Source organism: Anas acuta, chromosome 2, assembly GCF_963932015.1.
Source record: "Anas acuta chromosome 2, bAnaAcu1.1, whole genome shotgun sequence".
NCBI classification, from domain to species: Eukaryota; Metazoa; Chordata; class Aves; order Anseriformes; family Anatidae; genus Anas; species Anas acuta.
The window spans coordinates 47,559,759-47,584,204 of record NC_088980.1 but is presented as its reverse complement, the minus strand read 5'-3'; the positions used below and the strand labels follow the sequence as shown (position 1 = coordinate 47,584,204).

At 35.9% G+C, this 24,446-nt stretch overlaps 1 protein-coding gene across 1 annotated transcript in view; it reads left to right on the top strand.

The window, feature by feature from the left end:
• Positions 1-24,446, top strand: part of CTDP1 (CTD phosphatase subunit 1) — an 85,428-nt gene that overhangs the window by 32,412 nt on the left and 28,570 nt on the right. The window contains exons 9-11 of the mRNA XM_068674689.1: positions 4,550-4,691; positions 6,996-7,226; positions 13,675-13,840. Coding sequence (XP_068530790.1) covers positions 4,550-4,691; positions 6,996-7,226; positions 13,675-13,840 — 539 coding nt within the window. The remainder of the gene's footprint in view (positions 1-4,549; positions 4,692-6,995; positions 7,227-13,674; positions 13,841-24,446) is intronic.

Genomic DNA, 24,446 nt, shown 5'->3' with positions numbered 1-24,446 from the left:
GCACTTGCCTTTCATGAACCCATGCTGGCTGGACAGGTTAGGGTTGGGGAGCACCATGTGTATGTACGAACACATCCTGGCTTCTAATTTTTAGCAAATTCCTCACTGCCTTGAACATTTGTAGTGAATTGTCCACTGATATAGATCTTAGTATAAAATCTGTTTTAACTTTAGATTTTGATTATATTCATGTTTTACAGTATTTGAATCTAGTTCATTAATACGTGGAAAAATATTTTCAGTGCTGTTTTGAATAATAAATGAGTTGTGGCATTGCTCATATTTTTTCCAACTGTTTTACCAAGACCAGGACTCTTGTTCGGGATATTAACGTAACATTGGTCTTGCACCTGAAACTTAACACTGGAAAATCCAATCAAATATTGCAAGCTTTTAAATTAAAACTAAAATTCATCAGAATACTGCTATTCTTGAGTTGTGGGGGTGAAAAAACTTTATTGTCAGTATTTAGAAGCTGATCTGTGTCTTCTGTAAGAAAATACAAAATAAGTAACTTGGCAGCTTTTTCTGCCTAATGAGAGAGACTGTTGTCAACTTTCATTGGCACTCTGTAATTATTTCTGTAACAATGGCAGTGAAATAGGAATATTTAGAGTGAAAAAGCTATGTTCTTTGATTCATTTTCCTTGTAAGATTTTCATGGATTGCATGTGGTTTTGGTTTTGCAAGGGAGTGGTTTGTTTGTTTCAACTGAAGACCTCTGAGATGTTTGGTTAGATTGGAATAATTTTGCTGTATCATTCTAATTTCATGACAGAAACTCTGATGTTCAATCAGAGATTTTAAGGATATAAATTGTCCTGTCACAGCTGGATTTGTGATAATTCAACCGTCAACGTGACTTTCATAGCTATTCTTGTGGTGTTAGAAGGTAAATTCTGCAAGTCTGTCATTGCATGTAAGCCACACGGATGTTAAATTTCTGGCTCCCATGGTAAACACATGAAGCACTGCTTGATGTCAAGTTGCTTGTGAAAGGGTGGAAGTTTTGGGTTTTATTCACAAATAAATTTCTGAGGTACTGAAACCAGAACAGTTGTGGGGCCAACCCTACCCCATCGGTCTGGTGCTTAGCTGTCAGCAGGGTGCTTCTGGATGGCACCACTAAGAATGGCGGACTTAGGACTCAGACCAAGTAAGTTAACTTATAAGATTACTGTTCATTAGTTGCGCTGTGGCAAAATGACGTGTTCCTCATGTGCAGCAGCTGTGGGGGTGAATAGTGCTAGCTTCTGAGTTTCAAAGAAAATTTGACTTCCTTTCGTTTCCTTTGCTAATGTGAAAAGAGAGCATCCCCTCAGCTCAGACTTGGAGGGATGGGGGAGAAGGTCCCCCCCCACCAAGTGAACACATCATAGCTTGGTGTATGGAATGGACAGTTAAATAGTACCATTTGGGATTGTGTTTGCAGCATCCTTGCAGCCTATAGCAATAAATAATTTAAATTTCTTTTAGTGTGTTGGTGTGCATAGAAACTTGTTTAGTGTGCATAGAAACTTTACTGTTTCTGTGCAGACAGGCACTTAGTTTTTCTGCAGATACAGATGCATTGAATTCTAAAATAAAGAAATCTTTGTTCTTAGAGAAAAGTAAAAGTTTAATTTTCATTGTATAGGGGAGAAATACTATTTCCCTGGAATACTTAGATTTAAGAAAGCTGTTCAAATGATGAGTGACTGAGAAGGCTACCATGTATTCCTTCCCGCTCTACCTATATGATATTTCATTTTTTGGAACATCTGTACTTTGCTTTAAGCAACAGCAAACCACACTGAATGATGATTTATTTTAGCCATATACACACTTGACCGAACAGTTGCCACAATATTTCATAAACCTTGTAAGATTCCTTCCCAAACTAATGAAAGATAGTGTAGTTGGTTGTATTTTTGTGTACACGTGTTTGGTTTTACTACATTTTTGCTCTTGGAGAGCAAAGATAAAGTTGTTCAGGTCGTTCAAAAATTTTTCTGCTTGGATAGAAGGGTGAAGTTTTCAGTCAAGACCATCAATTTTTCTATTATTTTTCAAAGTATTTCATTCTGTGTCTTTTCCCATACTTTGAAAGCTACATGGGCATCACTGCCTTACTCTTGGTGACTTAGCATATGTCAGTTTCATTGAATATCAGGTTGCTTAAAGTGCCATTGCTATATGAACTACAGCTCCCATTCTTCACCCTTATTTCTGTATTTAATGCTTATGCCAGAGTCTAGCTCTGAGATGCTGAGAGAGACGAGAAAGCTGCCAGCTGTTAGGCTAACAAGACTTCAGGAATGCTGTCTTATGAACTGGTGCAAGAACTCACCCAACATAGCAGTAATGTATCTGCAGATTTTTTTTTTCCCGAAGAATCTTTCAAATGCTGTGCCAATAATATAAAACTAAAATCACTGCACTGCTCTAAATGTGGGCACTAACCAGTGAAGAGCTTTTCCTCTCACTGGCACAGCACAGTGCAGTGTTCAGTCTGTAACTCTAGACCTGCTCTCCTAACAGTGTATCTATCAGTGTTTTGTGGTCAGTTAATCCTCGTAGGGCAAAACCCTGATGTCTGTCTGGCATGTCTTAAGTCAGTGTTGTTGCAAATTAACACTCTGATTTGATCATGAATCAGGAAGGTTTATATATATTTTTTTTTTAAGTAAGTCTGAAGAGAAACTTCTAGCAGTCAAGTTTTCCAAGTGATGTTCAGTAATCTGGTTACAACCTGTAACAAATTTACATTGCCTTCATGGTATTGGAAGCAGGAGGGTTGTGAGAGCAGATCTGGTCTCTCCCTTTAGTGTGTTTTGGCTCATTGTCAAGCAGTCCCGAGCATGCACGCTCGATTCCTTTTGGATCAAAGTGAATTGGAAGGTGCAGCCAGAGAGCACTTGCCAGCGTTCAGTCCACAGGACCAGCCAGGGTTAATTTAAGACAAAACACCCTGAAATCATTATGAGGCGGACATCAGTCCTTCAGCACCTGTTTTGCTCTGCAGATTTCCCTCTTGGGCTAGGCTATTTGGTAATGAGAACATATCCAAGTAGGCGGTATAACACTTATTAGTCTTCATAAATGTACAGCCTAAGTCTCATTTATCTTTGTTGCTTAAGTGTCTTCATACTTCAGGTAAGAGAAAATAAACTGTTATAATAAAACTGTCTCCTGAAGAACATCTGTAGAAGTTTATTTTTACATTGTTGATTTTAGATACTTTTAAAGTAACAAATTGTCAAAGTTAGTAGGAGGCTTCTGTTTGTTTTTTTTTTTTTCTACCTTCTGTTTGCAAGTTCAGTAACAGAGTTGGTCAAACCCTTGCTTCAAAATAATCTTCTGCCAATATTGTGTGTTTCCAGTTGTACTCATACGTAGCTGTTTCATATGGCAGGGCATGTATGCCTTAACTTTTTGAAACAATTTTAGACTGGAATTTTAAGTAAAGAAAGATGATTACAGGAGTACTGGGGGGAGGGGAGGTAAGGAGGGAAGTCCAGAAAAAGGGAAAAAAAAAAAATCTGTAGTGATTTTTAGCTGGATGATTCAGATATTCCTACCTGTGTTGGAAGTACTGTTGTTTGGATGGATCAAAATCCTTTTTACTAGTCTAATTGTTTCTTCTTAGTAAGCGTGCTTCTGAATGGTCAAGTTGCACCAATGAGAGGGAGAAGAGAAGGCAAGGATATTCAGCACTGCAGTACTGTTTCTCCTCTCCAGTTAAACTTAGTGTTCCACCAAGTCTTGCTCAAAGAACATCATATGTGTGAAGTGTTATTTTGTCAAGATGCAGAATTGGCAGGTCTCAGTTGGTTTATAGTGGGGAAGGGACTGTGTTATTTTGTTGTTGTTGTTTTAGAAATAGGAGCTAAAAGTAGAGCAATAATGTATTTATAGATGCCCATGCACTAAGATAATATGTACAAATGAAGGAATTGCTGTGTATTTTAAATAAGATGACATTCTACTTCTAAAGGGTGGTGTTCGTTACTTATATGCTGTGTTGCTGATGGCTTCATATGGACTGTGTAGTAGCCTGCTGTGTTTAACTTTACATTCATTGTTCCCATTTGGCACTAAATAATTCATTTGTCTACTTTGAAGGTGCATCTGTCAAACAGAGGTTGAGTGAGTGGCTGGCTGTCAAGTGATAGTGTACTCTAGTATACAGACTGTGCATTAGAAAGATAGTATGGCAAATCAGTCCTAGGCTATAACAGCATTGAAGAGTCATTGCTGCTTAGACTCTGACAAATATAAATGAAGGAGATGAAATACAAAATTTGTGTGTTATTTATTTAAAGTAGACTTGTAGAGGTTTCCATACAGATTAATTTTAGTGGAATACTTCTATGATGTCAGTTCCTTGTCTAGCTTGAATGAGACAATATCATGTGTTATATAGTCTTACTTTAATCAGCTGGAATTGTTTTGGTGTTTTTTTGTATTTTAAGTTTAGTGACAAAAATGTTTTTTCTTAAAACAGTGTGTGCTTAAAACTGTCTTGTGTATGTATCTGGGAACACTGTTCTGTTTGACTTTGTAATAGGCACAGAAAAAGTACGACAAGCTCAGGACTGCAAAGACCTCCATGTTGTAAACCCCGACTGGCTGTGGAGCTGCCTGGAGCGCTGGGACAAGGTTGAGGAGCAGCTTTTTCCCTTGAAGGATGATTACATCAAAACGCACAGGTAAATGGAAGACTGGGGAAGTAGAGACCATGAAAATAGATCATTCATACAGTTACTTGAATCTGTTAATGCAGCTATAAAACTAGATTCTGATAAGCTCAGTATAATGTCCAATGAAAACTGTTTTTTGTTTATTTCTGTGCTTAAACTGAAGACTGTTAAAGGACTGATACGCAGTTCAGCAATTAACAGAATTAGAAGAATCGTGTAGTACTGCTAGTTTCTTCAGCAGTTGTGTTTTTTTAGCCATCTTCAGTTGGAGCAGTTGACTTTGTCAGTTCATCTACATGCTAATGAAGAGAATGCCACCAAGATGCAGGAGTAATAATACCAGCAAATAAATAAATAAACAAATAAAATACACGATACACTCCCATGACATGACACATTGAAGTGTTGCATATCTTTTTTCTAAGGCTTGTTCAGGAGGAATGGAGGAACAGAAAGCTAGAACAGAAGAATCTAGTGCTGGGTGGGAAGTGTAAAGGTAGAAGGAAAAACTTGAAGAAAGGGAGTATAAAAGAGAGAGAGAAAGAGAGAATAAGTTTTGGGGATGACAAAATGTGTTGAAGGAGAAGGTGTTATAAATAATCAGTGCATTAGGATGTCAGCAAATAGGAGAAAGGAATAGCCAAAAACCGTATTAACATGGGAAGTCAAAAGGCTGTTAAGGGCAGTCTTCTTTAGGAAAGTGCCATGACTAAAGTAACTTCCAACAGCATACCATAGAGCCAGCCTCTGTATCTTGGCTTGATCAATTCAGATAGACTTGCATTAATTAATAGCACCTTGCAAGCCTATCAGAGGACCTTCCCTTCCAGGTTTAAGCAGAAAGGGGCATAGCATATTATATTTTCTGTATTAAAACAGTACTAGTATGATCAAATGACTGAACAGGCTAGAGATTTGCTTTCTGAGGGCAAAACATGCCTGTGTAATGTCAAATGCCAAAAACCAGCAGAAGTAGAAACATCAAAAGTAAGGTCGCTTATCAAACAGGAGATTAGGTGGAAATCCAGGATCCCTAAAACTTAGTAAAGAGACATAGCTCACTTGTGGCTTGAGTAGAACACTTTTTTTTTTTTTTTTTTAAATTGCTGTCAGTCTTTTTTTCTTTAAATAAGACTTTGGAATGTTGATACGTGATGTGTAACTTGTCACAGAGGCCTGATTCTACTAGAAAACTTGGTGCCTGGCAGTGGACAGGAATGTGCAAGGATTGTTCTTGATGTCTAGGTGAATGTAGGACTTCCTACCTATCTAAGTTTAGTCTTTTATTTTATTGAAACATGATAATTTTTTTCCACTTTTGTTTCAAATTAAATATACTTTAATATCCTACTTTTTTCCCTAAATCTTTAATGAGTTAGACATCTATCTTGAAGCAAGTACTTCATTAACCCAAATTGTGCAACTTTTTTGGATGAAGCTGTCTGAAATAGTAATTACTGACCAAGAGCTATAAACTAAGTGAGGGTTATACTCTGAGAAAATATTTGAGTATAAAAGAGTTTACTTCATCTTTCTCCTATTCTTAAACTTGTAATTGGTTGACCTTAAATATTGATTCTACATCCAGACGACTTCAGAGATGTTGCACATGAAAGCCTATGTTAAAAGGTCCTGTGTGGCACTGCTAATATTTGTTACTACGTAATGCAATTTTTTTCTATAGTACTGGTTTCATAGTGTATAGCATACTACTTCATCTGATTACTTTTTTTCTTTAATGCTTCAATTTGCTTCTTGTGGCACATAATCATAATTGGATAGTTTGGAGACTAAAACAACTACTATGGCAGAAATGTTTTTACTAATGCTTCTAAAATTGTTCTAAAATGCAACAGGGTGATCAAATGTGATTTGGTATTTTAACAAATGAGTTTGGGTGACTGGCAAATTAATGTATGTGTTTATTTTGTCTCAGGGCCAAGCTGAAGAGTAAATATTAAGATATGATACAATAGCATGCTCTTCTCTTTGTGATATATATGCAGGTTATTGTGCTATTCTGGTTGTGTAGTTGTTCCTACCAGGAGGCAATTTCAGTGATTTTAAAACATTTCTAAGGTACATATACTATTTTTATTTTTTTTAATAATGTAAGTATGACTTTGTCTGTCTTTGCATTTTTGTTTTAATCTCAGTGAAACTTTAATGGGGGGAGAAAGGGAATGTTTCCTCAGAAATCTTCCAAAGCATTTTTTTTTCTCCAAAATAAATAAATACCCACTTCTTATGTTCTGCTTAGATAGTCCATTTCAACTTCTAAAGCGTTTTTTTTTTCTGAACTTCGTCCAACAGAGAAAATAGCCCTGCCACGTTTCCTGATACGCACAGCACATTTCAGACAGCTCTGTTTCACCCAACACCCATCCATCCCAAGTCTCAACCTGGTCCTGAAGTTCGACTTTATGATCCTAACACAGGAAAGCTGATCAGGAAAGGCTCTCAGACCCCTGGCCAGCCTGTGTACATCCAGTCTCCAGCTCCTCCCATCACCTTACCAGTCCATGGTGAACACTCGTCCTTCAGGTACATAAAGCGTAGCTAAGAGTCACATCAACTGCATTTTCAGATGATATAGTAAATTTAAGTCATTATTTTTGCTTTTGATCGTTGTCATCTTTGCTTAAGTTTTTTGTTTTCTAAAAAGAGTGGACTGTTTAAATAATTAGCAAAAGGAAATGAGTGAAACTGAATGAGTGAAAGCTGCAGTGAAATTGGGGTCATAGAATTCCAGATGCTTTTTGTGCTTTGCATAGGTGTGAGTAGAAACTTAAAATAAAAAATAAAAGAAATGTAGTGTGTAACTTGTGTGCTCAAAAAGAATATTAGAATAACTCAAATCTAAAGTGAGGCATCCTCATTTTTAACAAGTTTTTGTATACTGGATTTGTTTGTGTTTTGTCTAAAATATATCTGATAGCATTTGGCTTGTGTTTGTAAAATTTTCCTCTTGACTAATAATTCCTTCAGTTGTGGCATTAGTCCTGTTTTGTTTTGAGGAATGTAAGTAGTGATGGAAGAGGAGTGTGGCTAATAGTATTATTTAAAAAGACCATATTATTGGGTACTAGTTAGTAATCCTTAGAGCATTAAATCAAACAGGTGGAGGCCTGCTTTTTGAAGTGTGAGGCTAGCATCTGGACTTTGTCAAAACTCGTGGATTTGGTTAAGCCACAAAGGCAATGGATGCATAAAATATGTAAAATTCATTCTTAAGTACCTGTCTAAGACACACAATTTTCTGGAATACTCAGTGTTCTTAGCAAGTCTTGTGGAATCCAGTGGTACCAAAGTATCCAGCTGTAGGCCAAGCACTTTGTTTTGTAAACCTTGATCAAAATTCTTTTGTACAATGTAATCAGAATAACACAGTTACTATAAAACAGTTTATCAATCTGCTACAAAAATACAAATTGTAATCATAAATGCAAACTTTCTATCCTATCTCCTGCCTTTGAGGTGTTTCACTTGAAAATACCTTGTGTATTGTCATAGCTTGTTATATTTCCACTTTCTTGTTGCTAAATTATTTTGGCCTACTTGTGTTTTTTTTTTAGTTTTCAAGTTTTTGTAGATTTTTACTTATTTCAGCTTCATTGTTTCTGTCAACACAGCAGTTTAAGTCTCTTGTTTGTGATGGCATTGTTTTCAGTTCTTTTTAACTGTCTTTAAAGTCTGTTTTTTTCCCATTCATTTAACATGGCATAGTGAAACATTTTAAATAGTCAAGATGTAAGATGTATCCAGAGAAGCAAAAGCTTTTTTTTTTTGTTTGTCAGATCTTGTGGAAAGAGGGATCTAGAAATACTGCCAAGAACAACTATCACGACAGTTGTATACACACAATCATGATCGTTTATGTTGATCTTAATCATTCAATGCTTTAAAAAGTATAGTTCTTGATACTTGTTCTACATCTGTCCATCAACAACTTGCTGAGTAGTTGTGTCCACGACTAAACCTTTATTCTTTAATGCAGAGGTTTTTCATTTAATCATTTTATGGAAATGGAGAGAAACAGAATTGTAGAATCACATAATGGTTTGGTTTGGAAGGGACCTTAAAGATCAGCTGTCATCTTAACCGAGTTTTTCAAAGACCCAGATAGGTTGTGGGGGTGGAATGAGATTGTATCTCCTTCCCACACCCTTATTTAATTTCATTTCAGCATTTTTGACTGCCAGTGCTTGAGGCTGACATGGCTTAATTAAAGGAAGTGGATCAAGTTAGTCACTACTGTAACTTTACCACAAAACTAAGCAGCTGTAAGGAAGATTAGTGTTAAGAAGATGTATGCTGGGGGGAAAAAAAAGGCGAGGGGGAGGAAAAAAAAAGGAAATAAACACCACAGTATTTTCATAATGTCCTGGTGATTTAGTTCTAGTGATAAACTTACTGACTTGTAAACACTGATCCCTGAATTAGGGCATGTCTGTGTTCCTCAGCGCAGTTCATCTGTCTTCGATTATGACTATAAGGAATACCTTGATAAAAGCTGAGAGGAGAGAATCACCAAATACTACTTCAAGTACTTTGAATGTATAGCATGTACAATACAGGCCAAACTCCAAGGCTGTAAGTAACAGAAGGCTGAATGAACAGCTATACTGTGTTTTAACTGAGTGAAAGCTGAAGCAGAAGTACGGTATCATCACCTTTCTTTTTGAACACATCAATGCTAATTTCTAAAAAAAAAAAAAAAAGCTTCAGAGGCTATTTAAAAATTGTTGTAATATTTGACTTCAGAAAATACTACTGTAGTGCAGCAATTTCTTGGTAAAGGGCAATGCATTTTGTGTCCTTACAGACTTAATGTGCTAGTTTGTTCACATCCTACAGAAATATGTGAGTATTTGTAATTAAACTATTGAATTTAAGCACAGATAAAATTGTTTTCACTTGCAGCTGCTACTGTTGTGAAGGAGTAGTTAAAGCCTGCAATGATGTTTTTTGTTAATTTCTAAAAATCTTATCAGATCTTGAATTCTGGACAATAGGTAACAAGGCTGCTCTGATGTGCAACAAAACCACTGAGGAGTTAGTAGCCACATACAGTATAGCAGTGATATTTAATCATATTCTCTATTCTTCAAGAAAAGACCTCCTTATGCTTAGAAGATAACCTGTTGCAAGGCTACTTACTGAAAAGTGCTATGAGTTATCTGAAAACAATTTCATAAATCTTTCAATTCTCACTTTCTATTTGGATTTTAATATTCTTGTTTTAAGTTTAATTCTGAAAAGAAACTAATCTGAAGTAGGACATGATTGGTTTAAGTATCTACAAGCAATTTACAGTGAACTTCATGTGGTTCTTTTAGTCAGTGTCATCAGTGATGGGTATAGATCTTGACATTGTGCTTGGTTCTGTGAGACTCGAGAACACCTGCTTTTTGTCGTAGTTGTTGCAATCTAAATAGAAGGATAGAAAAGAATTTGTGGCTGTACTGGAAAGGATCGAAACTCGTGTTGGTTGTTCCTGAAAGCTAGCAATGCTTTTCTTCCTGTGTGAGAACAGTAAGGATAGCTCTTTAAAAAATAGGCAAAGAGCTTTGATGGTGCTTATGTATTTCAACAACTTGCACTTCCATAATGGAAAGTGTTCTACAAAAAACATAGGAAATACTGAAGCTGTAACAGCTTGTGAGATAAATAATTTAGTGTTGTCCTAGAGAAGAAATGCAGTTGACATCTTGTAATATCTTTTCTTTACTCTTGTCAAAGTTATTCTAGTGAACACTAATAATACATTCACAGGTAAGGCAAGGCTTAAAAAAAAATAGGTATAGCTTACATGTGAGAAGTTAAAATCATCATTCTGATATCAAAAAAAATGAGAAGATTCACCAAATGTTTGGTTTGAAATGGTGGCTCAAGTAGATACTGAAGTAATTTTAGGGGTATTCATATAAACTTCAATTCTGAAATTTCTTGTCTAATTTACATACTCAGTATTACATATTTTCTTATCAGTTTTTACAGCAAAAATACAAAAAGTACAAAATTCAAATGATGAATGGAACTTTTTAAAAACACTTATGATAATATTGTAGCTTTTGGCCCTGGTGCGCTGTCAAAGGAAGTATTAAAATGTTTGTTACTTCCACAAATGTTGAACCCAGCCAGCATGCAGAGGGCTAACATATTTTTGTAATTGTGCCTGTAAGACTTAATAAGTATCAACCAACCTATACTGGGTTGAATATTGTGTCACTTCTGAAAAAGTACTCTTGAATCTCATCTGATAAGAAATAAATGTAAATTCCTGCATTTGTATGTCCTTAAATTTTAGTCTATATAACAGATGAAAATGTAAAGCCTGAAAAATGTCTTTAATAATAAAAAAAAAAAAGTTTGTCACAAATCTCAAGTCTGTTTTATATTGCTTTTTGGAGTGCTTTCTTACCTAGTGTTTCTTACCTTGTAGCTGTTGGAAAATACTGGAAAAAATCTGTCAGAAGCCTTGAGAAGCTGTTACTAGTTATTTACAGTTAATATTTGTGTGTAAAATAATCTGATCAAGCATGACCTCACCCTGTATTCTTGATTTAATATTTTTAACCAATGGTGAAGTCTTCCAAGACTAACCTGAGACTTGTAATATTTTGGCATATTATTACTTCAGAATAAAGAGCTTCATAGCTATGTCAACTCTCTGGAATGCAGTAGCTCCTTTATTAAACTGTCCAAAATCGTTTTCATTTAATAATGATGGAAAATAATTCCTGCCTTGCCAACATTTGAGGTGAGGGTAATGTTCTCTAAAGTACTCGAAGTATATACATAAGAATACAATGATGCAGAAACTGCAAAAAGAGAAGCTCTTTCTGTCATCAGTATATGTTTCTTAAAAATAGACTAGATTTTTCTTCTAGTGTAAGAAAATCTGCTTGGCTGCCTGCCTGCTACATAAAATTAAGGTGTATAATACTTGGCATAGTCAAGCTTTTTTATACAGTTGTGTAAGATGCTTATACCTTTTTGTTTTGTCATTTGCTATTTTACTAAGAATGTAAATAGCATCACCACCTTTCTTCTCTTGGCTAGAGTACCTGTTAAAAAAGACATGGTAATCATATTATCAAAGACCCTTTTGGAAAATACAGTGGGGTATTGTATTTCTTCCTCTCTAATGAAAAGTATTGCCCAAGAGGAGTTTAATACCAAGGGAAAAGCGTGTAGTCTTGTAAAACAGAATTTATTTTTTTTTTTGGGGGGGGGGGGGGGGGGGGGAAGGGAACTGTTAAGCTGTGATTAAAATCCCTTAAGAATAGAACAGGTTTGGATAGTTCATTTCCACAATATCCAAGTCTTTTTTTTTTTTTTTTTGCTTCCTAAAAAATTCTAGTATATAAAATTGACAGAATATGAGGCATCTGATTTCTGCTGTGCTGCTAAGTAGTTGTTGAGCTGTGAACCTTTTGTAACATGCAGTGCAATTCTTGGCAATACAGCAAATGACTTGAGTTTCTTACCTCCACCCGTAATTTTAAAAATTAATTCACATCTCAAGTATCTGTCCATGGGATCTGACAGGAATCAGACTCCTATTTAGGAAATAAGAGTCCTCAAAATGAACTCTATTAACAGCTTCAGCTGGCTTTCAGATTTCATGCATTCTGGGACTGAAATACTGATCTGAAAGAAGTCTTGATACTTAGGATACTTAGCCTCATCAAGAAGCTGTTAAAGTTCATGACACAAGAAATGATGCTGTAGAAAATTACGTGTGACTGGATTTACAGTCTTAATGAATCTTTAGTACATGGTTGTGGTGTTTTTTGGATGGGGCTTGTACTTGTGCTCTAAAGCTGCTGCTTGGCAATGCAAGCTCAATAAGAAGCAGTCATGCTCCACTGAGACTTGCCAGCAGACACTATGCCTTCTCCTTTCTGAATTGCCACCACTGTCAGAAACACCTTGATAATGGTGTCTCATCTGGCTGCTACAACTTGAAACAGTTTCTGATTTCAGATACCTACCTACTCTTAGACTTGCTTGTGCTAATCATTCTCCACACACAAGGTCTTGTAGCTAACAAAGAATTAATAACCCATAAGCTTTTTATGACCTTGAGATCTTTGAATAGGATCCTGGATGGTGCTGAGCTGCTATAATGTGTTTGAAAATACTAGTGTGATGATAATACCAATATTCTTAGTTAAATGTACTGCATAGCAGTTCTAGCTTCTGCAAGTCTTTATTAGTTAGGTAACTTTTGCCCCCACCATTATTACCTAAGAAAGGTGGAAGTCTTCTGTTGTTACAGATATTGTCAAGCTTTTATATTACAATTATATAGCAATTCACGTGAAGTTATGATTATTTTATCTATTCTGATGAATATCTTGAGATTTTTTTATACTTAAATGTATGGTTTAAGTACAGTAACTAATAAGATGATAAAACTCAAATTAAAAGAAAATGCAACCATGTCTAAATACACTAGCCAAAAAGAAATATGGTCTGCTTTGTATCTCATCTAGACATCTAGGAAACATTTGAAGATCGAGGCTGCATATAAGAGCTTTCTACTTGCAAACCTCGTGTTTGAGAGGTTGAGAATTAGAAAGATATACTTTAAGACTGAAGAGTACAAGCATAACATAGATCAAGAAAACCTTATTAGAATATAGGGATTGTTTTATAAATGATAAATGTGTCAGATGGACAAACTTTGAAGTATTTTATGGGAAACACCTCTCCAGCTAATGAAGCTCTTAGCTTCGTGAATGGTTTGATGCTTAAATAACAATAAGACAGGAGAGTACCTTGTCAATGGCAGAATAAGACCTTAAGCTGTAAGAGTGAAAATAAAAGCAGTGTCATTGGAAGACTTCTGTTGAAGAACCCTGAAGCTTGTTAAGTAAAGTCACCAATAGTCAGTAGTCACAAAATGTGTGTAGGATTTTATTTCTAGGAAAGCTATAAATCAAGTAAATCTTTCTTATGTGGGACCCCTGAAATTTTTCAGAGTTGTTCAGCCACACCAGCAGCAGATTTTTGAAGAAGATGACCTACCAGCAAGTGGAAATGAAGAGCAGCCTGGTCCATCTAAGCGGAAACGCCAGCCAAGTATGTCTGAGACGATGCCCCTGTACACGCTATGTAAAGAGGATTTAGAGAGTATGGATAAAGAGGTGAGCTTAATTGTGACAAGTTTCTAATGTAATAATTGTTAGTTATGCATAACAGTTTAGCTTCTGTTGAATTACGCATATATGTGAACAGACCTTATATGCCACTGTAGTAACTTGAAACAAAAGCTGTAGCTGACTAAGAAGTACAGTTTGGTTTAAAACAAAACTATGTTCTACAAAGCAAACGTAACTTCAGGAACTGGAGTACTCATATGTGTAAGTAGGCCTTGAAAGCAGAAATTCATCTTAGTATGGCTTTTTATCAAGAAACAGCAGAGTTGCTGTGTGTTAAGTTTTGCGAGGTGTCACTTCAAAATAAATCTTCAAATTATTTGGACCAAGTCAGTGGCAGGATGGGAGAAGAGAGGTCAGGATATAAAGGGCACGGGCTGTAGGGAGTATCAAAGAGCCAGAGAAGAGAATGGGGTCTCATTATCCATTAATCTGTAATTGCAATGCTGTTAAATTACAGCTGTCATAGTTCTACAGATGATGGGAGCTTTCTGTTAAAGAAATAACTGTATTTTTTTAAAACACTACTACACTGTTTGAAAATTATTTTGGCCCTCTACCAGCTTTTTTCTTTTTAGTTACTTTTTGTGTGCACTTTCTTCAAATTAACTGCCTTCCTGTGTAATACGAAATGATACATAGAAGGGAAAAAAAATCCTATCATTGCATGCCATGTTTTCATGAATTCATTACAATGTACATGACTCTACTATAAAATCTAGTGACCCTGGAACTCTAATTCGTCTGTGAGCCTAGATCGTTAACTAGGGCTGGAGACAGGAGTGGATAACTTGATGGTTTCTGGCAGTAAGTTGCTTATGAGGTTCCAGCAATAACAGGCCTTCAGAGTTATCTTCAGAAAATATAATAAAAACATGGGAAGAAAACTGCACACTTTGTCAAGGAAAACATTTATGTATATAACATACCGTAATTTTGAAACATGCTGTTGTTGGAGAGATTCTAGAGGAACTTCAAGCTGATATTTTAGGGGAAGGTCAAAAAACTTTTAACTACTGCAATAATCTACCATGAATTTCATATCAGTGCTGTTAAAGCTGTTAACTCTACCTAGTAACTCTTGGAGTTGACAACTTTTGATTTCTCTTGTTTATTTGTTGCCTGTTCTATCTAAGATTTTCACAAGAAAAAGTATTTCTTCTTATCATGGTGCCAGTTCCTGAACCCAACTGTTTCTTCCTTTGGTGTTTTCAGTGGCACCTAAAGCAACTTGTTATTATGGGTAGTTTTTGTGTCTGAGTACTAATGTTTTGTAATGGTGTGGCTTTTGGAAAACATGAATGAATTGCTGTTGCAGCAATTAGCTAAACGCACTTAGCTAAAAGAAAGTTTGCATGTTTTTCATAATTGCTGCAAAAAATATTTTTTAAGATACCATTCATAAATCTTGCTAAAACCCAGAGCTTCTGGTACTGTTTGTTTTGTGATTCATTACTCTTTATTTTGCTGCAGACCAAAGAAATGAAAGTTTTTCAAGTTATCCTACAAATATAAACATCTTAAACTATGATTTATCTTAAGTTCTCATTTTATTTAGCTTGCATATTTGGAAAACTAGACTAGATGAACTACAGAACAAATCAAGCCTGATTTCCAGGGCATTGTTTTCATAGTTGACTTAGCGTGGGTTCCAAGAATGTGATTTGAGGTTATAGTTGCTGCCAAAAGGTTTTCCTTCCAGTGGTCTCTGTTCCCACCAACAATGTCTTTGTATTTCTATGATCCCCAGGCAGCTGAATCAGAAGAAACTTTCTTGTTGCTGTTGTTGGGGGTGTATGTATTGGGTTTGTTTGGTGGGTGGCGGGGTGTTTCTGGAGTAAACGTTAGCACTGACATGGAGAAAAGTACATGGAGGATGTATAACATGGAGGTTGAGCTGGAAGTAGTAGTGTCATCAGGTTGCTTCTCCTGAGAGCTGACTAGAGAGCCAGCCGGGGGAGATGAACCTTTCCAGACTAGTTTTGTCTAGTTTTGTGACTGTTACCTTCATCCTGCTGAAGATGTGTTCATGAAGAAGAAATGTAATTTAAGTAATAAAATAGGATTCAATGGTGTCATGTGGGAGTATGCTTATGAAAAAGGAGGAATATGTGTGGTAATGTAGTCTGTAAAATGTTAAAAAAAAAAAAATAAAATAAAAAAGCTTATACAAAGTAGTGTGGAAGCTGGAGAGACTTAATTCTCCAATCTAATCACTTTTTCATTTTCAGTGTGAAGCATTTATTTTCAAGTGGCTTAAAGCAAGTGACAAACTTTAGTCTTGCTGGGTTTCTTCACTCTGAGGTTAGTTTTCTGTAGAGAAATGATGATGCTGTTATGCTAGGAATCAGTGTACTGGTGCTATTTATGTTCGTAGAGCACTTGTGTTGTGAAGTGGCTGGCAGATGCAACAAGAAAAGTTGCTTGGTTTTGTAAAGAACATGTTCAGTGCTCTGTCACCCTCTGAGTAAAGAAGTGCTGTCTGCTGTCTCATACGCAGTTTGTGCCCATTCCTTCTCATTCTGTCACTGGGCACAACTGAAGTCTGATTCCATCCTCTTGACACCCTCCCTTCAGATATTTATATGCATTGATGAGAAAAGGTCAATAAGTTATCGCAGCAAAAGGCACAAGTCTACTGTGCCCCTAAGTCTCATCACCTTACTAGAAGAAATGATCATGAAAAATAATGTCAGCATTCTGTTTTCTCAACGCTTTAGGGAAGACTGAGGTCCATTGCGTTTTCTTGTTTCTAAATCAGTATCTATCCCACATCTCCTCTTCCTTTCACATCCCACCTCGCGGTTTGTTTGTTAGGCTACCTCAGACATGTCTTTGTCAAGCATATCTTGAGCAAATTTTTGCAGCCACAATCTCACCTCCATTTCCTTGATTCAAATAGGGTAAATCCTGAAACATGTCCATGTATCACTCTTTCCCACTTGCTTATCTTCCTTTGAGTGTTGTCTGCAGCTTGCTACAGTGGAAGGGAGAGAAGAAAGAAGGGAAGTCAAACATGCAAAGGAAACAGGATATCAGTTATTTCTGCTATTTTGTATATTGCTTTAAAGAACTTAATTTCCATTGAAAACAGAAACAATTCTAAAAAGTAGCTCTGCATTTTTTTCTTTATTTTAATTTTCAAAAGATGTAATATTTATTTTAAATCTGTATCAATAGTGGTCAAGTTGTAGGTATGTCATCCTGATCAGAAACATTAAGATTGACTTTTATTCAGTCAGTTGAAAGAACTCTAGAAATGTAGTGTAGCTAAAGCTAGTGGAATTAAATTATCAGCATACTTGATTATCATATCATACTTGTCTTTTTTTCAGTCTGATATTTGTCTGCAGAGTCTTAGTTTGCCCACTAATTGCATAGAGCTGGCTGTCTGATACTTTTTATGTTTATTAGAAGGACATTGTGGTCTAAACTTGTTCTAAATGTAGCAGCTTTAAGTGTTTGTAAATAGTTCTGTTTGTGTTTTTTTGTAATGTTTTACATCGAGATAACTGATTACTGAAGTAAGAAGGATTATTATCTACTTTCATATTAACTCAAGTAGACAATTGATTTTGGACTGCTTTTGTTTCCAAAGGTTGCTTAGAAAACATAATTTAAGCTCGCTTTCCCAGTCTCTGGTGTACTTGGACATCTTAGTCTTATTCCCCCGTGCAAACAAAAATTCATTAAAAAATTAAAAAAATATATTGGAACCTTTTGGCACATTCAGACACCATACTATTAATATATTAATCTTGTAGCTAAAAATTGGAGCTACCTACATGTAAGAAAGTGTTAGATGGCACTCATGAAAAAGCTGATAATTAGGTGCTACTCATTTTGCACAAGATTCTGTATAATATGATTACTCAAATTCTTGGCAGGTTAAGAGAAAATTGTTAAGAGAAAATATAAATAATGTATGATTGAGGTTGATTCACTTGTCTTATGCTCAGATATCTTAACAGGTAATTTAATCAGGAGATAAGTACAAATGGTTATGCTACAACAACAGTTATTAATGGGCTGTACTAAACAAACATTAACTGAAGAGGCAGCTGTGCTTACTTCAAAATTGACCCCTTTGAGGAATCTGATAAACTGTATGTATTGTAATAAGACTTTGCCTGAGTTTTGTCTGGATTTCCCTGGTTATTCTATTGACAATATAGTCAATGATTGAGTCAATGATTGAATGGATTTACTTAAAATAAAAGATGTTCCTGCCATCTTGTATGTTTTTCATACTTTTCTGATGCAATCAAAATATTGTTCATATCTTTTGCCATTCTTCAAAAGCTGTTCTCAAAATCGTTTTTGTAAGGAGTCTTAGCATTTCAGAGGGTTTACTTAAAGTACTGAGAAAAGTAGCTGCTTTTTATATACCACTATCATTCTAGCACTTCTGCTAAGCATAGAGTAGAAATTCTTATGCAAATGAGGTCAAATCTAAGCTCTTCACGTTTTTTAGATTTAAACAACTTTTATTGTCCCTTAAAGTTTGCCTGCTGTGTAGCAAATATTTTATTCTAATGTTACGCTATCTGAAATAGAAACTGGATCTATAAACATCTACTTACAGAATATATTTACAGAGTGTCAAAGTGAAGCTTGAATATTCTGTAGAGAAGAAAGCATTTCCATACATTCTGTGTTTGATTTTTCTGGGCAGTGCTGAATAGGTCTTTATGTATCTGCAGCCTTCTGTGTTTTGCCTTAGTAAAGAGAAGCCATAAAAGTTTTTCAACTGCTTGTTTACTGAAAATGGGGCTAAACTTCTCTAAATGTAGCTCAATAACTTCACTGGAACATATGCATCTAACTCCATATTCTAAATCAAACACAGGCTGTCAGCGCTACTTGGATTTAGTTAGAAACGAGTGGTCTGAGCAATATAAAACAATTTAGAAGCTGATCACTAACATAATTCTGAGCATTCTGTGTATAGGGTCTAACTGAGCCTCATCACATATCTGAGTATGTTTCTACACTAAAATTTTAGTTGTTTTTCCTCTGAATAAGATTTAAACTCTTCTGTTGAATTCTTGGTCCAAGTATGAACTATTTTTTTCGTGCCTATTACTTTATAAAGATGCTCTGATATTGGTATTTCAACATAAGAACAAATATTAGGCAGTATAGCATAATATATGCTAGGTATTGTGGAATACTTTTAGAAATGTGCATATTTGAGGTAAAATAGCTTTCCTTTGCTTTTGTAGAGTCTTGTATCAGCTGCTGGCATCAGACAGCAATTATATTCACTTATTAGCTTATAATGGATATAAGTGAATATAGCCATTCAGTTCTCTCTCTGTGTGCTAGTCTTGCAGTTGCAAGTGTTTTAGCTACTTTGTCAACATTATCAGGAATGTTTGCACTCTGTCTACAACTTTAACAGACTATAAAAAAATGCAGAACTACAGCTCCCTACTGATGGAAAAGATTCCATGATGTGAGGCAGTCACAAAATCAATAATTACCAAAATAACCATGTTGCTCTAAGTTTTTGGTCTACCATAGTGGTATTAATTCTAGATTTTGAGAGAATGTAATTGGTATTCTTATTGTTCTGTTTTTTATATATGAGCTTGCATCTTTTCATAACAGGGATTATAGTCAACTGTAGACCATGTTCTCTGTCACTCCGCATAGCAAGTTTAATATTGCTTTCTTTGAGATGAGCACAGGCAGCTGCCTATCTCAGATATTTGAGTGCTCTGACATCAAACTTCTTTCATCAGAGGTATTGAGAACTGGATATAGCTGGCATACCACGACACATCAATCATCTCAAAACTCGTGTAGCATGTATCACCTTCATATTGAGCCCACCACTTTTGAAACCGACCACTGTTTAGTGCCTGGACTTATCTTTTTTTGTGTCTGTGTTTGGTGGGGCTGTTTTTTTTTGTGTTTGGTGTTTTTTTTTTTATAAATATCCAGAACTAAGCATGGAATGAGTGGTCTAGCTATGCAAGGCACTTTTTGCAGATGCAGTGCCCATATCACTTTACTGCTTTGTTTAAAAACCCCATGCTTTGATTATACAGGTCAGCAGGAACCATTTCAAAACCGGCTTAGCTTCACTATCTTCTTTAAGCTTCCATTAAAGCCAATTTAGAAATAGTTTTCCTCAGTGTTCATTATTTCAGTGGCTTTATTAGCTTGAATGCAGTAATAAATGTCTGTTGGCTATTATGATAATGAGACCAATCTAATAAGGTATGCTGAAGAGGGAGGTTCACTGACAACCAGGCAGTGCTTCATGAAGCTGATGTCTGGTAATGCTAACCTCAGGTAAAATGAAGTCCTGACACATCCAAGCTGGTTATGCTTATAGATAGCTTGGATCAGGGAGGGTGTACTGGTTGGTTCATAGTATGTTGGGAAAAAAAACTTACACTGAACACAGCATATCTGTGTTTATGGAGCATGAAGTTTTGGAGCTCATAAGCCCTACCATGTCCTAGGGGATTTACAAAGTGATAATTTAGGTTCATTTGAGCTGTGATACAGAAAATCTGCACTTGCAAATACAGGAAAGCTGATTTTTGCCTGTCTTGTTTTCTTATCTTAGTATTTTGAACTTCTTAGACCATGACTTTTGAATAGCTCTTTATGATGCTCAACAAGAATATGGGGTGTGTAATCTCTGAAATGTAATAATGCTTATTTTCTCCAAAATATGTATGTAGTGATGAACATCCCCAGCTTCTGAGTGAAAGATATGCTTTCAGTATATCTTAGAATAATAAAATCTAGAACTGGTTTTAGTAGAGATTTTAAGACCTCTTGTAACAAGGATTCGTTGTAAGAAACAAGTAAAACATATGAGAAGCAAAAATATACTGTTTTCATATACATATTGTATATACCAGAACTTTTTCATTTATACCTGAATATATTTTCTTTTTAAGGTATGGATTATTTGGGTTCTCATATCTATTGGAGTAAAGTCCACAGTTATGACTATTCTTCTACAAAAGCAATGTTTTCTGGTTACTATACTGTTTAATAATGGACTGTTTCTTGGTTGCAGCATTTCAGGAAGTGTTTGTCTCCTGTGCTGAAGCACATTAGAGACTTAAATGCAATCTAAATAATCTGTAGTTCATGTTAGAGTAAATTAGTACAAATCAAGTTACCTCCCACCCTTTGATATCTTAAAATAACCGAGTAAATCACAAATGATTCTCTCAGAAGCTTTCAAGGATAATGTGCTAGGTAGTAAGTGTACTCACAGCTTTATTTACAGTATTAACTAATACCTTTGCTGATGAATTGAAAGAGAATACGTAGGTTAGTGTCCTGGTGTATTTTTCACAGCAGCTGAGAATTTGTTTAGAAGTACAAGCTGCAAAAACAACTTCATTTTCCACATTTTTTTTTAAACCTTCCACAAGTTCAGCAGATGTTGCTATATAAAACAAAATAACGAGTGCATAGAGAATACTGTAGAAGACTGTCTTGTTCTGTTTTTAAAACCAATTGGACAGACAACAAGATGGATTGATGGTAGAAACCTACCCACACCTCTACAAAACTGCCCGTGTTGAAGAACATAGTATCAATTGGACTAGAATGGTTGTGACTTCCAGCAATAGATTATACTTCATTCTAGTCTTTGTTATCTAGGAATCCTATTGTTTGTTTGTTTTTAATTTGGGTAATCAATATGTTGTCCTCTACAAAATGCTTGTGGATGTAAGCACCATAATAAATGTAGTCGTTGTCTATGGATTTTGTCATTTTGACAAAATGAATAAACGCTGTCAGAAGGCACTTGAACATTTTTTGTTGATCAAAAAATTGTTGTACAATGAAGCTTATATCCAAAGAAGAAATGCTTTGAGGGAATGATTGGAAGCAAAACAAACAGAATAAATTTTACATTGATTTGTTCTTTTTTTATAACATAATATAAAACCAGAATAGGAGCTCAGAAAAAGTATGATCCATTAATACTAAAGTCCTGTTACTGTACTGCCTTCAGCACTTCATTAGCATCTTACTACAAGTGGCTCCCTTGGTAGTGAAATATGTCAGAAAAGATCACTCAGAGCTGAGAAGCTGTGTCCCCTCAAATTGCAATGTGTCGTTTTTAGTAGTATGTTATGATATCCAACTTTGTGTTGTGTTTTGATTGTATTTAAACTCCTTTTGCAAGTGTTCTTTCATTAGCAAATTAGATTGATTTATGTTAATAAAAAAGTCATGAACCCTAGACTAGTTTTGCATGTCTCTTGGTAAATGTTTACGAACAAGAAAAATATTAAGACTTACAGCAGAGCTACGCCTTAGGTAATAACTAGATTGTTTTGAAGTTTTGCAAGTTTGTCTCATCAAAGCTTCATACCGTATGTCTGCAAAATACAGTTTAAGTAGGAAGGGTAGCTTTCAGAAAAAACTATTAACAGGTGTTTGGAAACATCAGCAGACATCTCTGTAGATTTTCTAGTCTCTGCATGTTTAGATAATGCCTTTTTTTGTATTAAAAAAAAAAAGTGCAATGGAATTTTCTACAAAGACATCACCTGTAGATTCCCTCACCAGCTCACTCCTCTAAGATGTGGATTAGTCTAAAGTCAGGAAGCTTGGTAAAGTATGGTTCTTAAGGGCATGCAGCTAAGGCTTCTGTTCCTCTGCAGGTTTTTGGGGTTTGTTTAAGATCTGTAGATATGGGAAAATCTGAAAGATTACCCAATGGCACAAATTTTACTATCCATAACATAATCAGCTGATAATGTCAGTAAGCTGCAAAAAGAGCAGATGGTTTGGTCCACCAGTTTATTGAATTCTAAGTTGTTTGAGAGAGCATGTGGCCTCTTGCAGATAGCTAGCGATAGGGCAAGAGGGAATGGCCTGAAGTTGCACCAGAGAGGTTCAGGTTGGAAATTAGGATAAATTTATTCTCAGAAAGCACTCCTTAGTTAGGCATTGGAACGGGTTGCTTAGGGAGGTGATTCAGTCACTGTCCCTGCAGGTATTTAAGTACCAGTGGGACATGGTGCTTAGGGACATGATTTAATGAGTGATATTGGTGGTTGGGGCATGGTTGGAACAGATGATCTTGAAGGTCTTTTCCAACCTTATTGAGTCTGATTCTAATGCTTTTAATGTAGGTTTTCCAAGATGTTGGTCTGCTTCCAGTTGCAGATATCCACTATTCAAGTTCTGGCTATGCATTTAACATAGATGCTTAATCAAAATCTGTAAACAGTTGTTTGTTCCTGGTGTCACATATCATTATGGCATGGATGCTTGTGTAGACATAACATAATTGTGAAATGGAACAGGGAACTTGTATAAGCAATAACTCACCTTAAAAAAAAGTACTTAGAGGTAATTAAGCTGTTAATACCACTGAAAGCTGTTAATACCATTGAGACGTAGCTTATCAAGCAATGAGATAATCCAGTCCAGCAGCAGGAAGCTGAAGGTGACAGTTCTGATTGCTTCTGGAGGTCATCTTACAAGATCAGAAAATCTGTACTTAAATTTAAACCGATTATCTAGTTGCTGAATGTGTAGTGATTATTTCACTTGGTACTAGGTATTGTGTTACACAGGGGAGCAGAAAAAAAAAAAAGGGGGGATAAAGCAAACTAAATTCCTCCTCCCTTTTGATGCAGAGTTTTCATTCAGTAGTTTTTTCTTTGGCTCTCTCACAAACACTGTATCAAACACTGAAATGGTATTTATGGTGTAAATACTTCCAAAAATGCTTCCAGTCATTAATTTAAAAAGCATGCATTTTCTGTCCTGTTGAGAACATGCTCTAAATGGAAAGGCAAAGTATCTTCTCATCTTCTGAGCTCCTTTCTTTTCGCACACTGATGCCAGTGTAGTAGTGTTAAGATTGGAAGGGATCTCAAGAAATCGTCTAGTCCAACCTTCTGCTCAGAGTGCAGACAGCATTAAATTAAGAGCAGGTTGCTTAGTTCTTTGTCCAGCTGGGTCTCGAAAGCCTTGAAAGACAGACTCTACTTCTCTGTGCATAGCTTGATCAGATGCCTGACTGATCTCATGATGAAAACATTTCCTTTCTGTCATGCTGCAACACCCCTGTTTCAGCTGGCGACTGTTGGCTCTTGCTGTGACGTGCTTCCCTCCCGAAGGAGCCAGGATTAGTTTTCTCAACAAATGTTGTCTTTGGTACTGTAAGGTTTGCACCATAAGTTTGGTCCCTCTTCTCCTCCCCTCCAAGGTTTCACTTCTCCAGGATTAATAGGCTCCAGTCCCTCAGCAAGTGCTCGCTCCCCCACTGTCTTGGTGGCCTTCAGCTGAAATAGCTCTGGTACAGTCACTGTTCTTCCTGTATCAGGGAGTTTGATACAGGAATGTATTTTATTAAAATTAAATAATTAAAACTGAATGGAGCACTCTAGCTATTATCTAACAAGTGCTGAAGAGGGATAGGGACAAGATGATTAATCACTTCCCTTAATTTGCCAGCTACACATCTGTTAGTGTAGCCTGGTATGTTTTCATCCTTGCTTGCTTCCAGGGCACGTAATCAGTGTGATTCTTCCACTTTTAAGACCGCATGTCTGTTTTTTAAAATGTTTTGTAGTATCACGAGACAAAT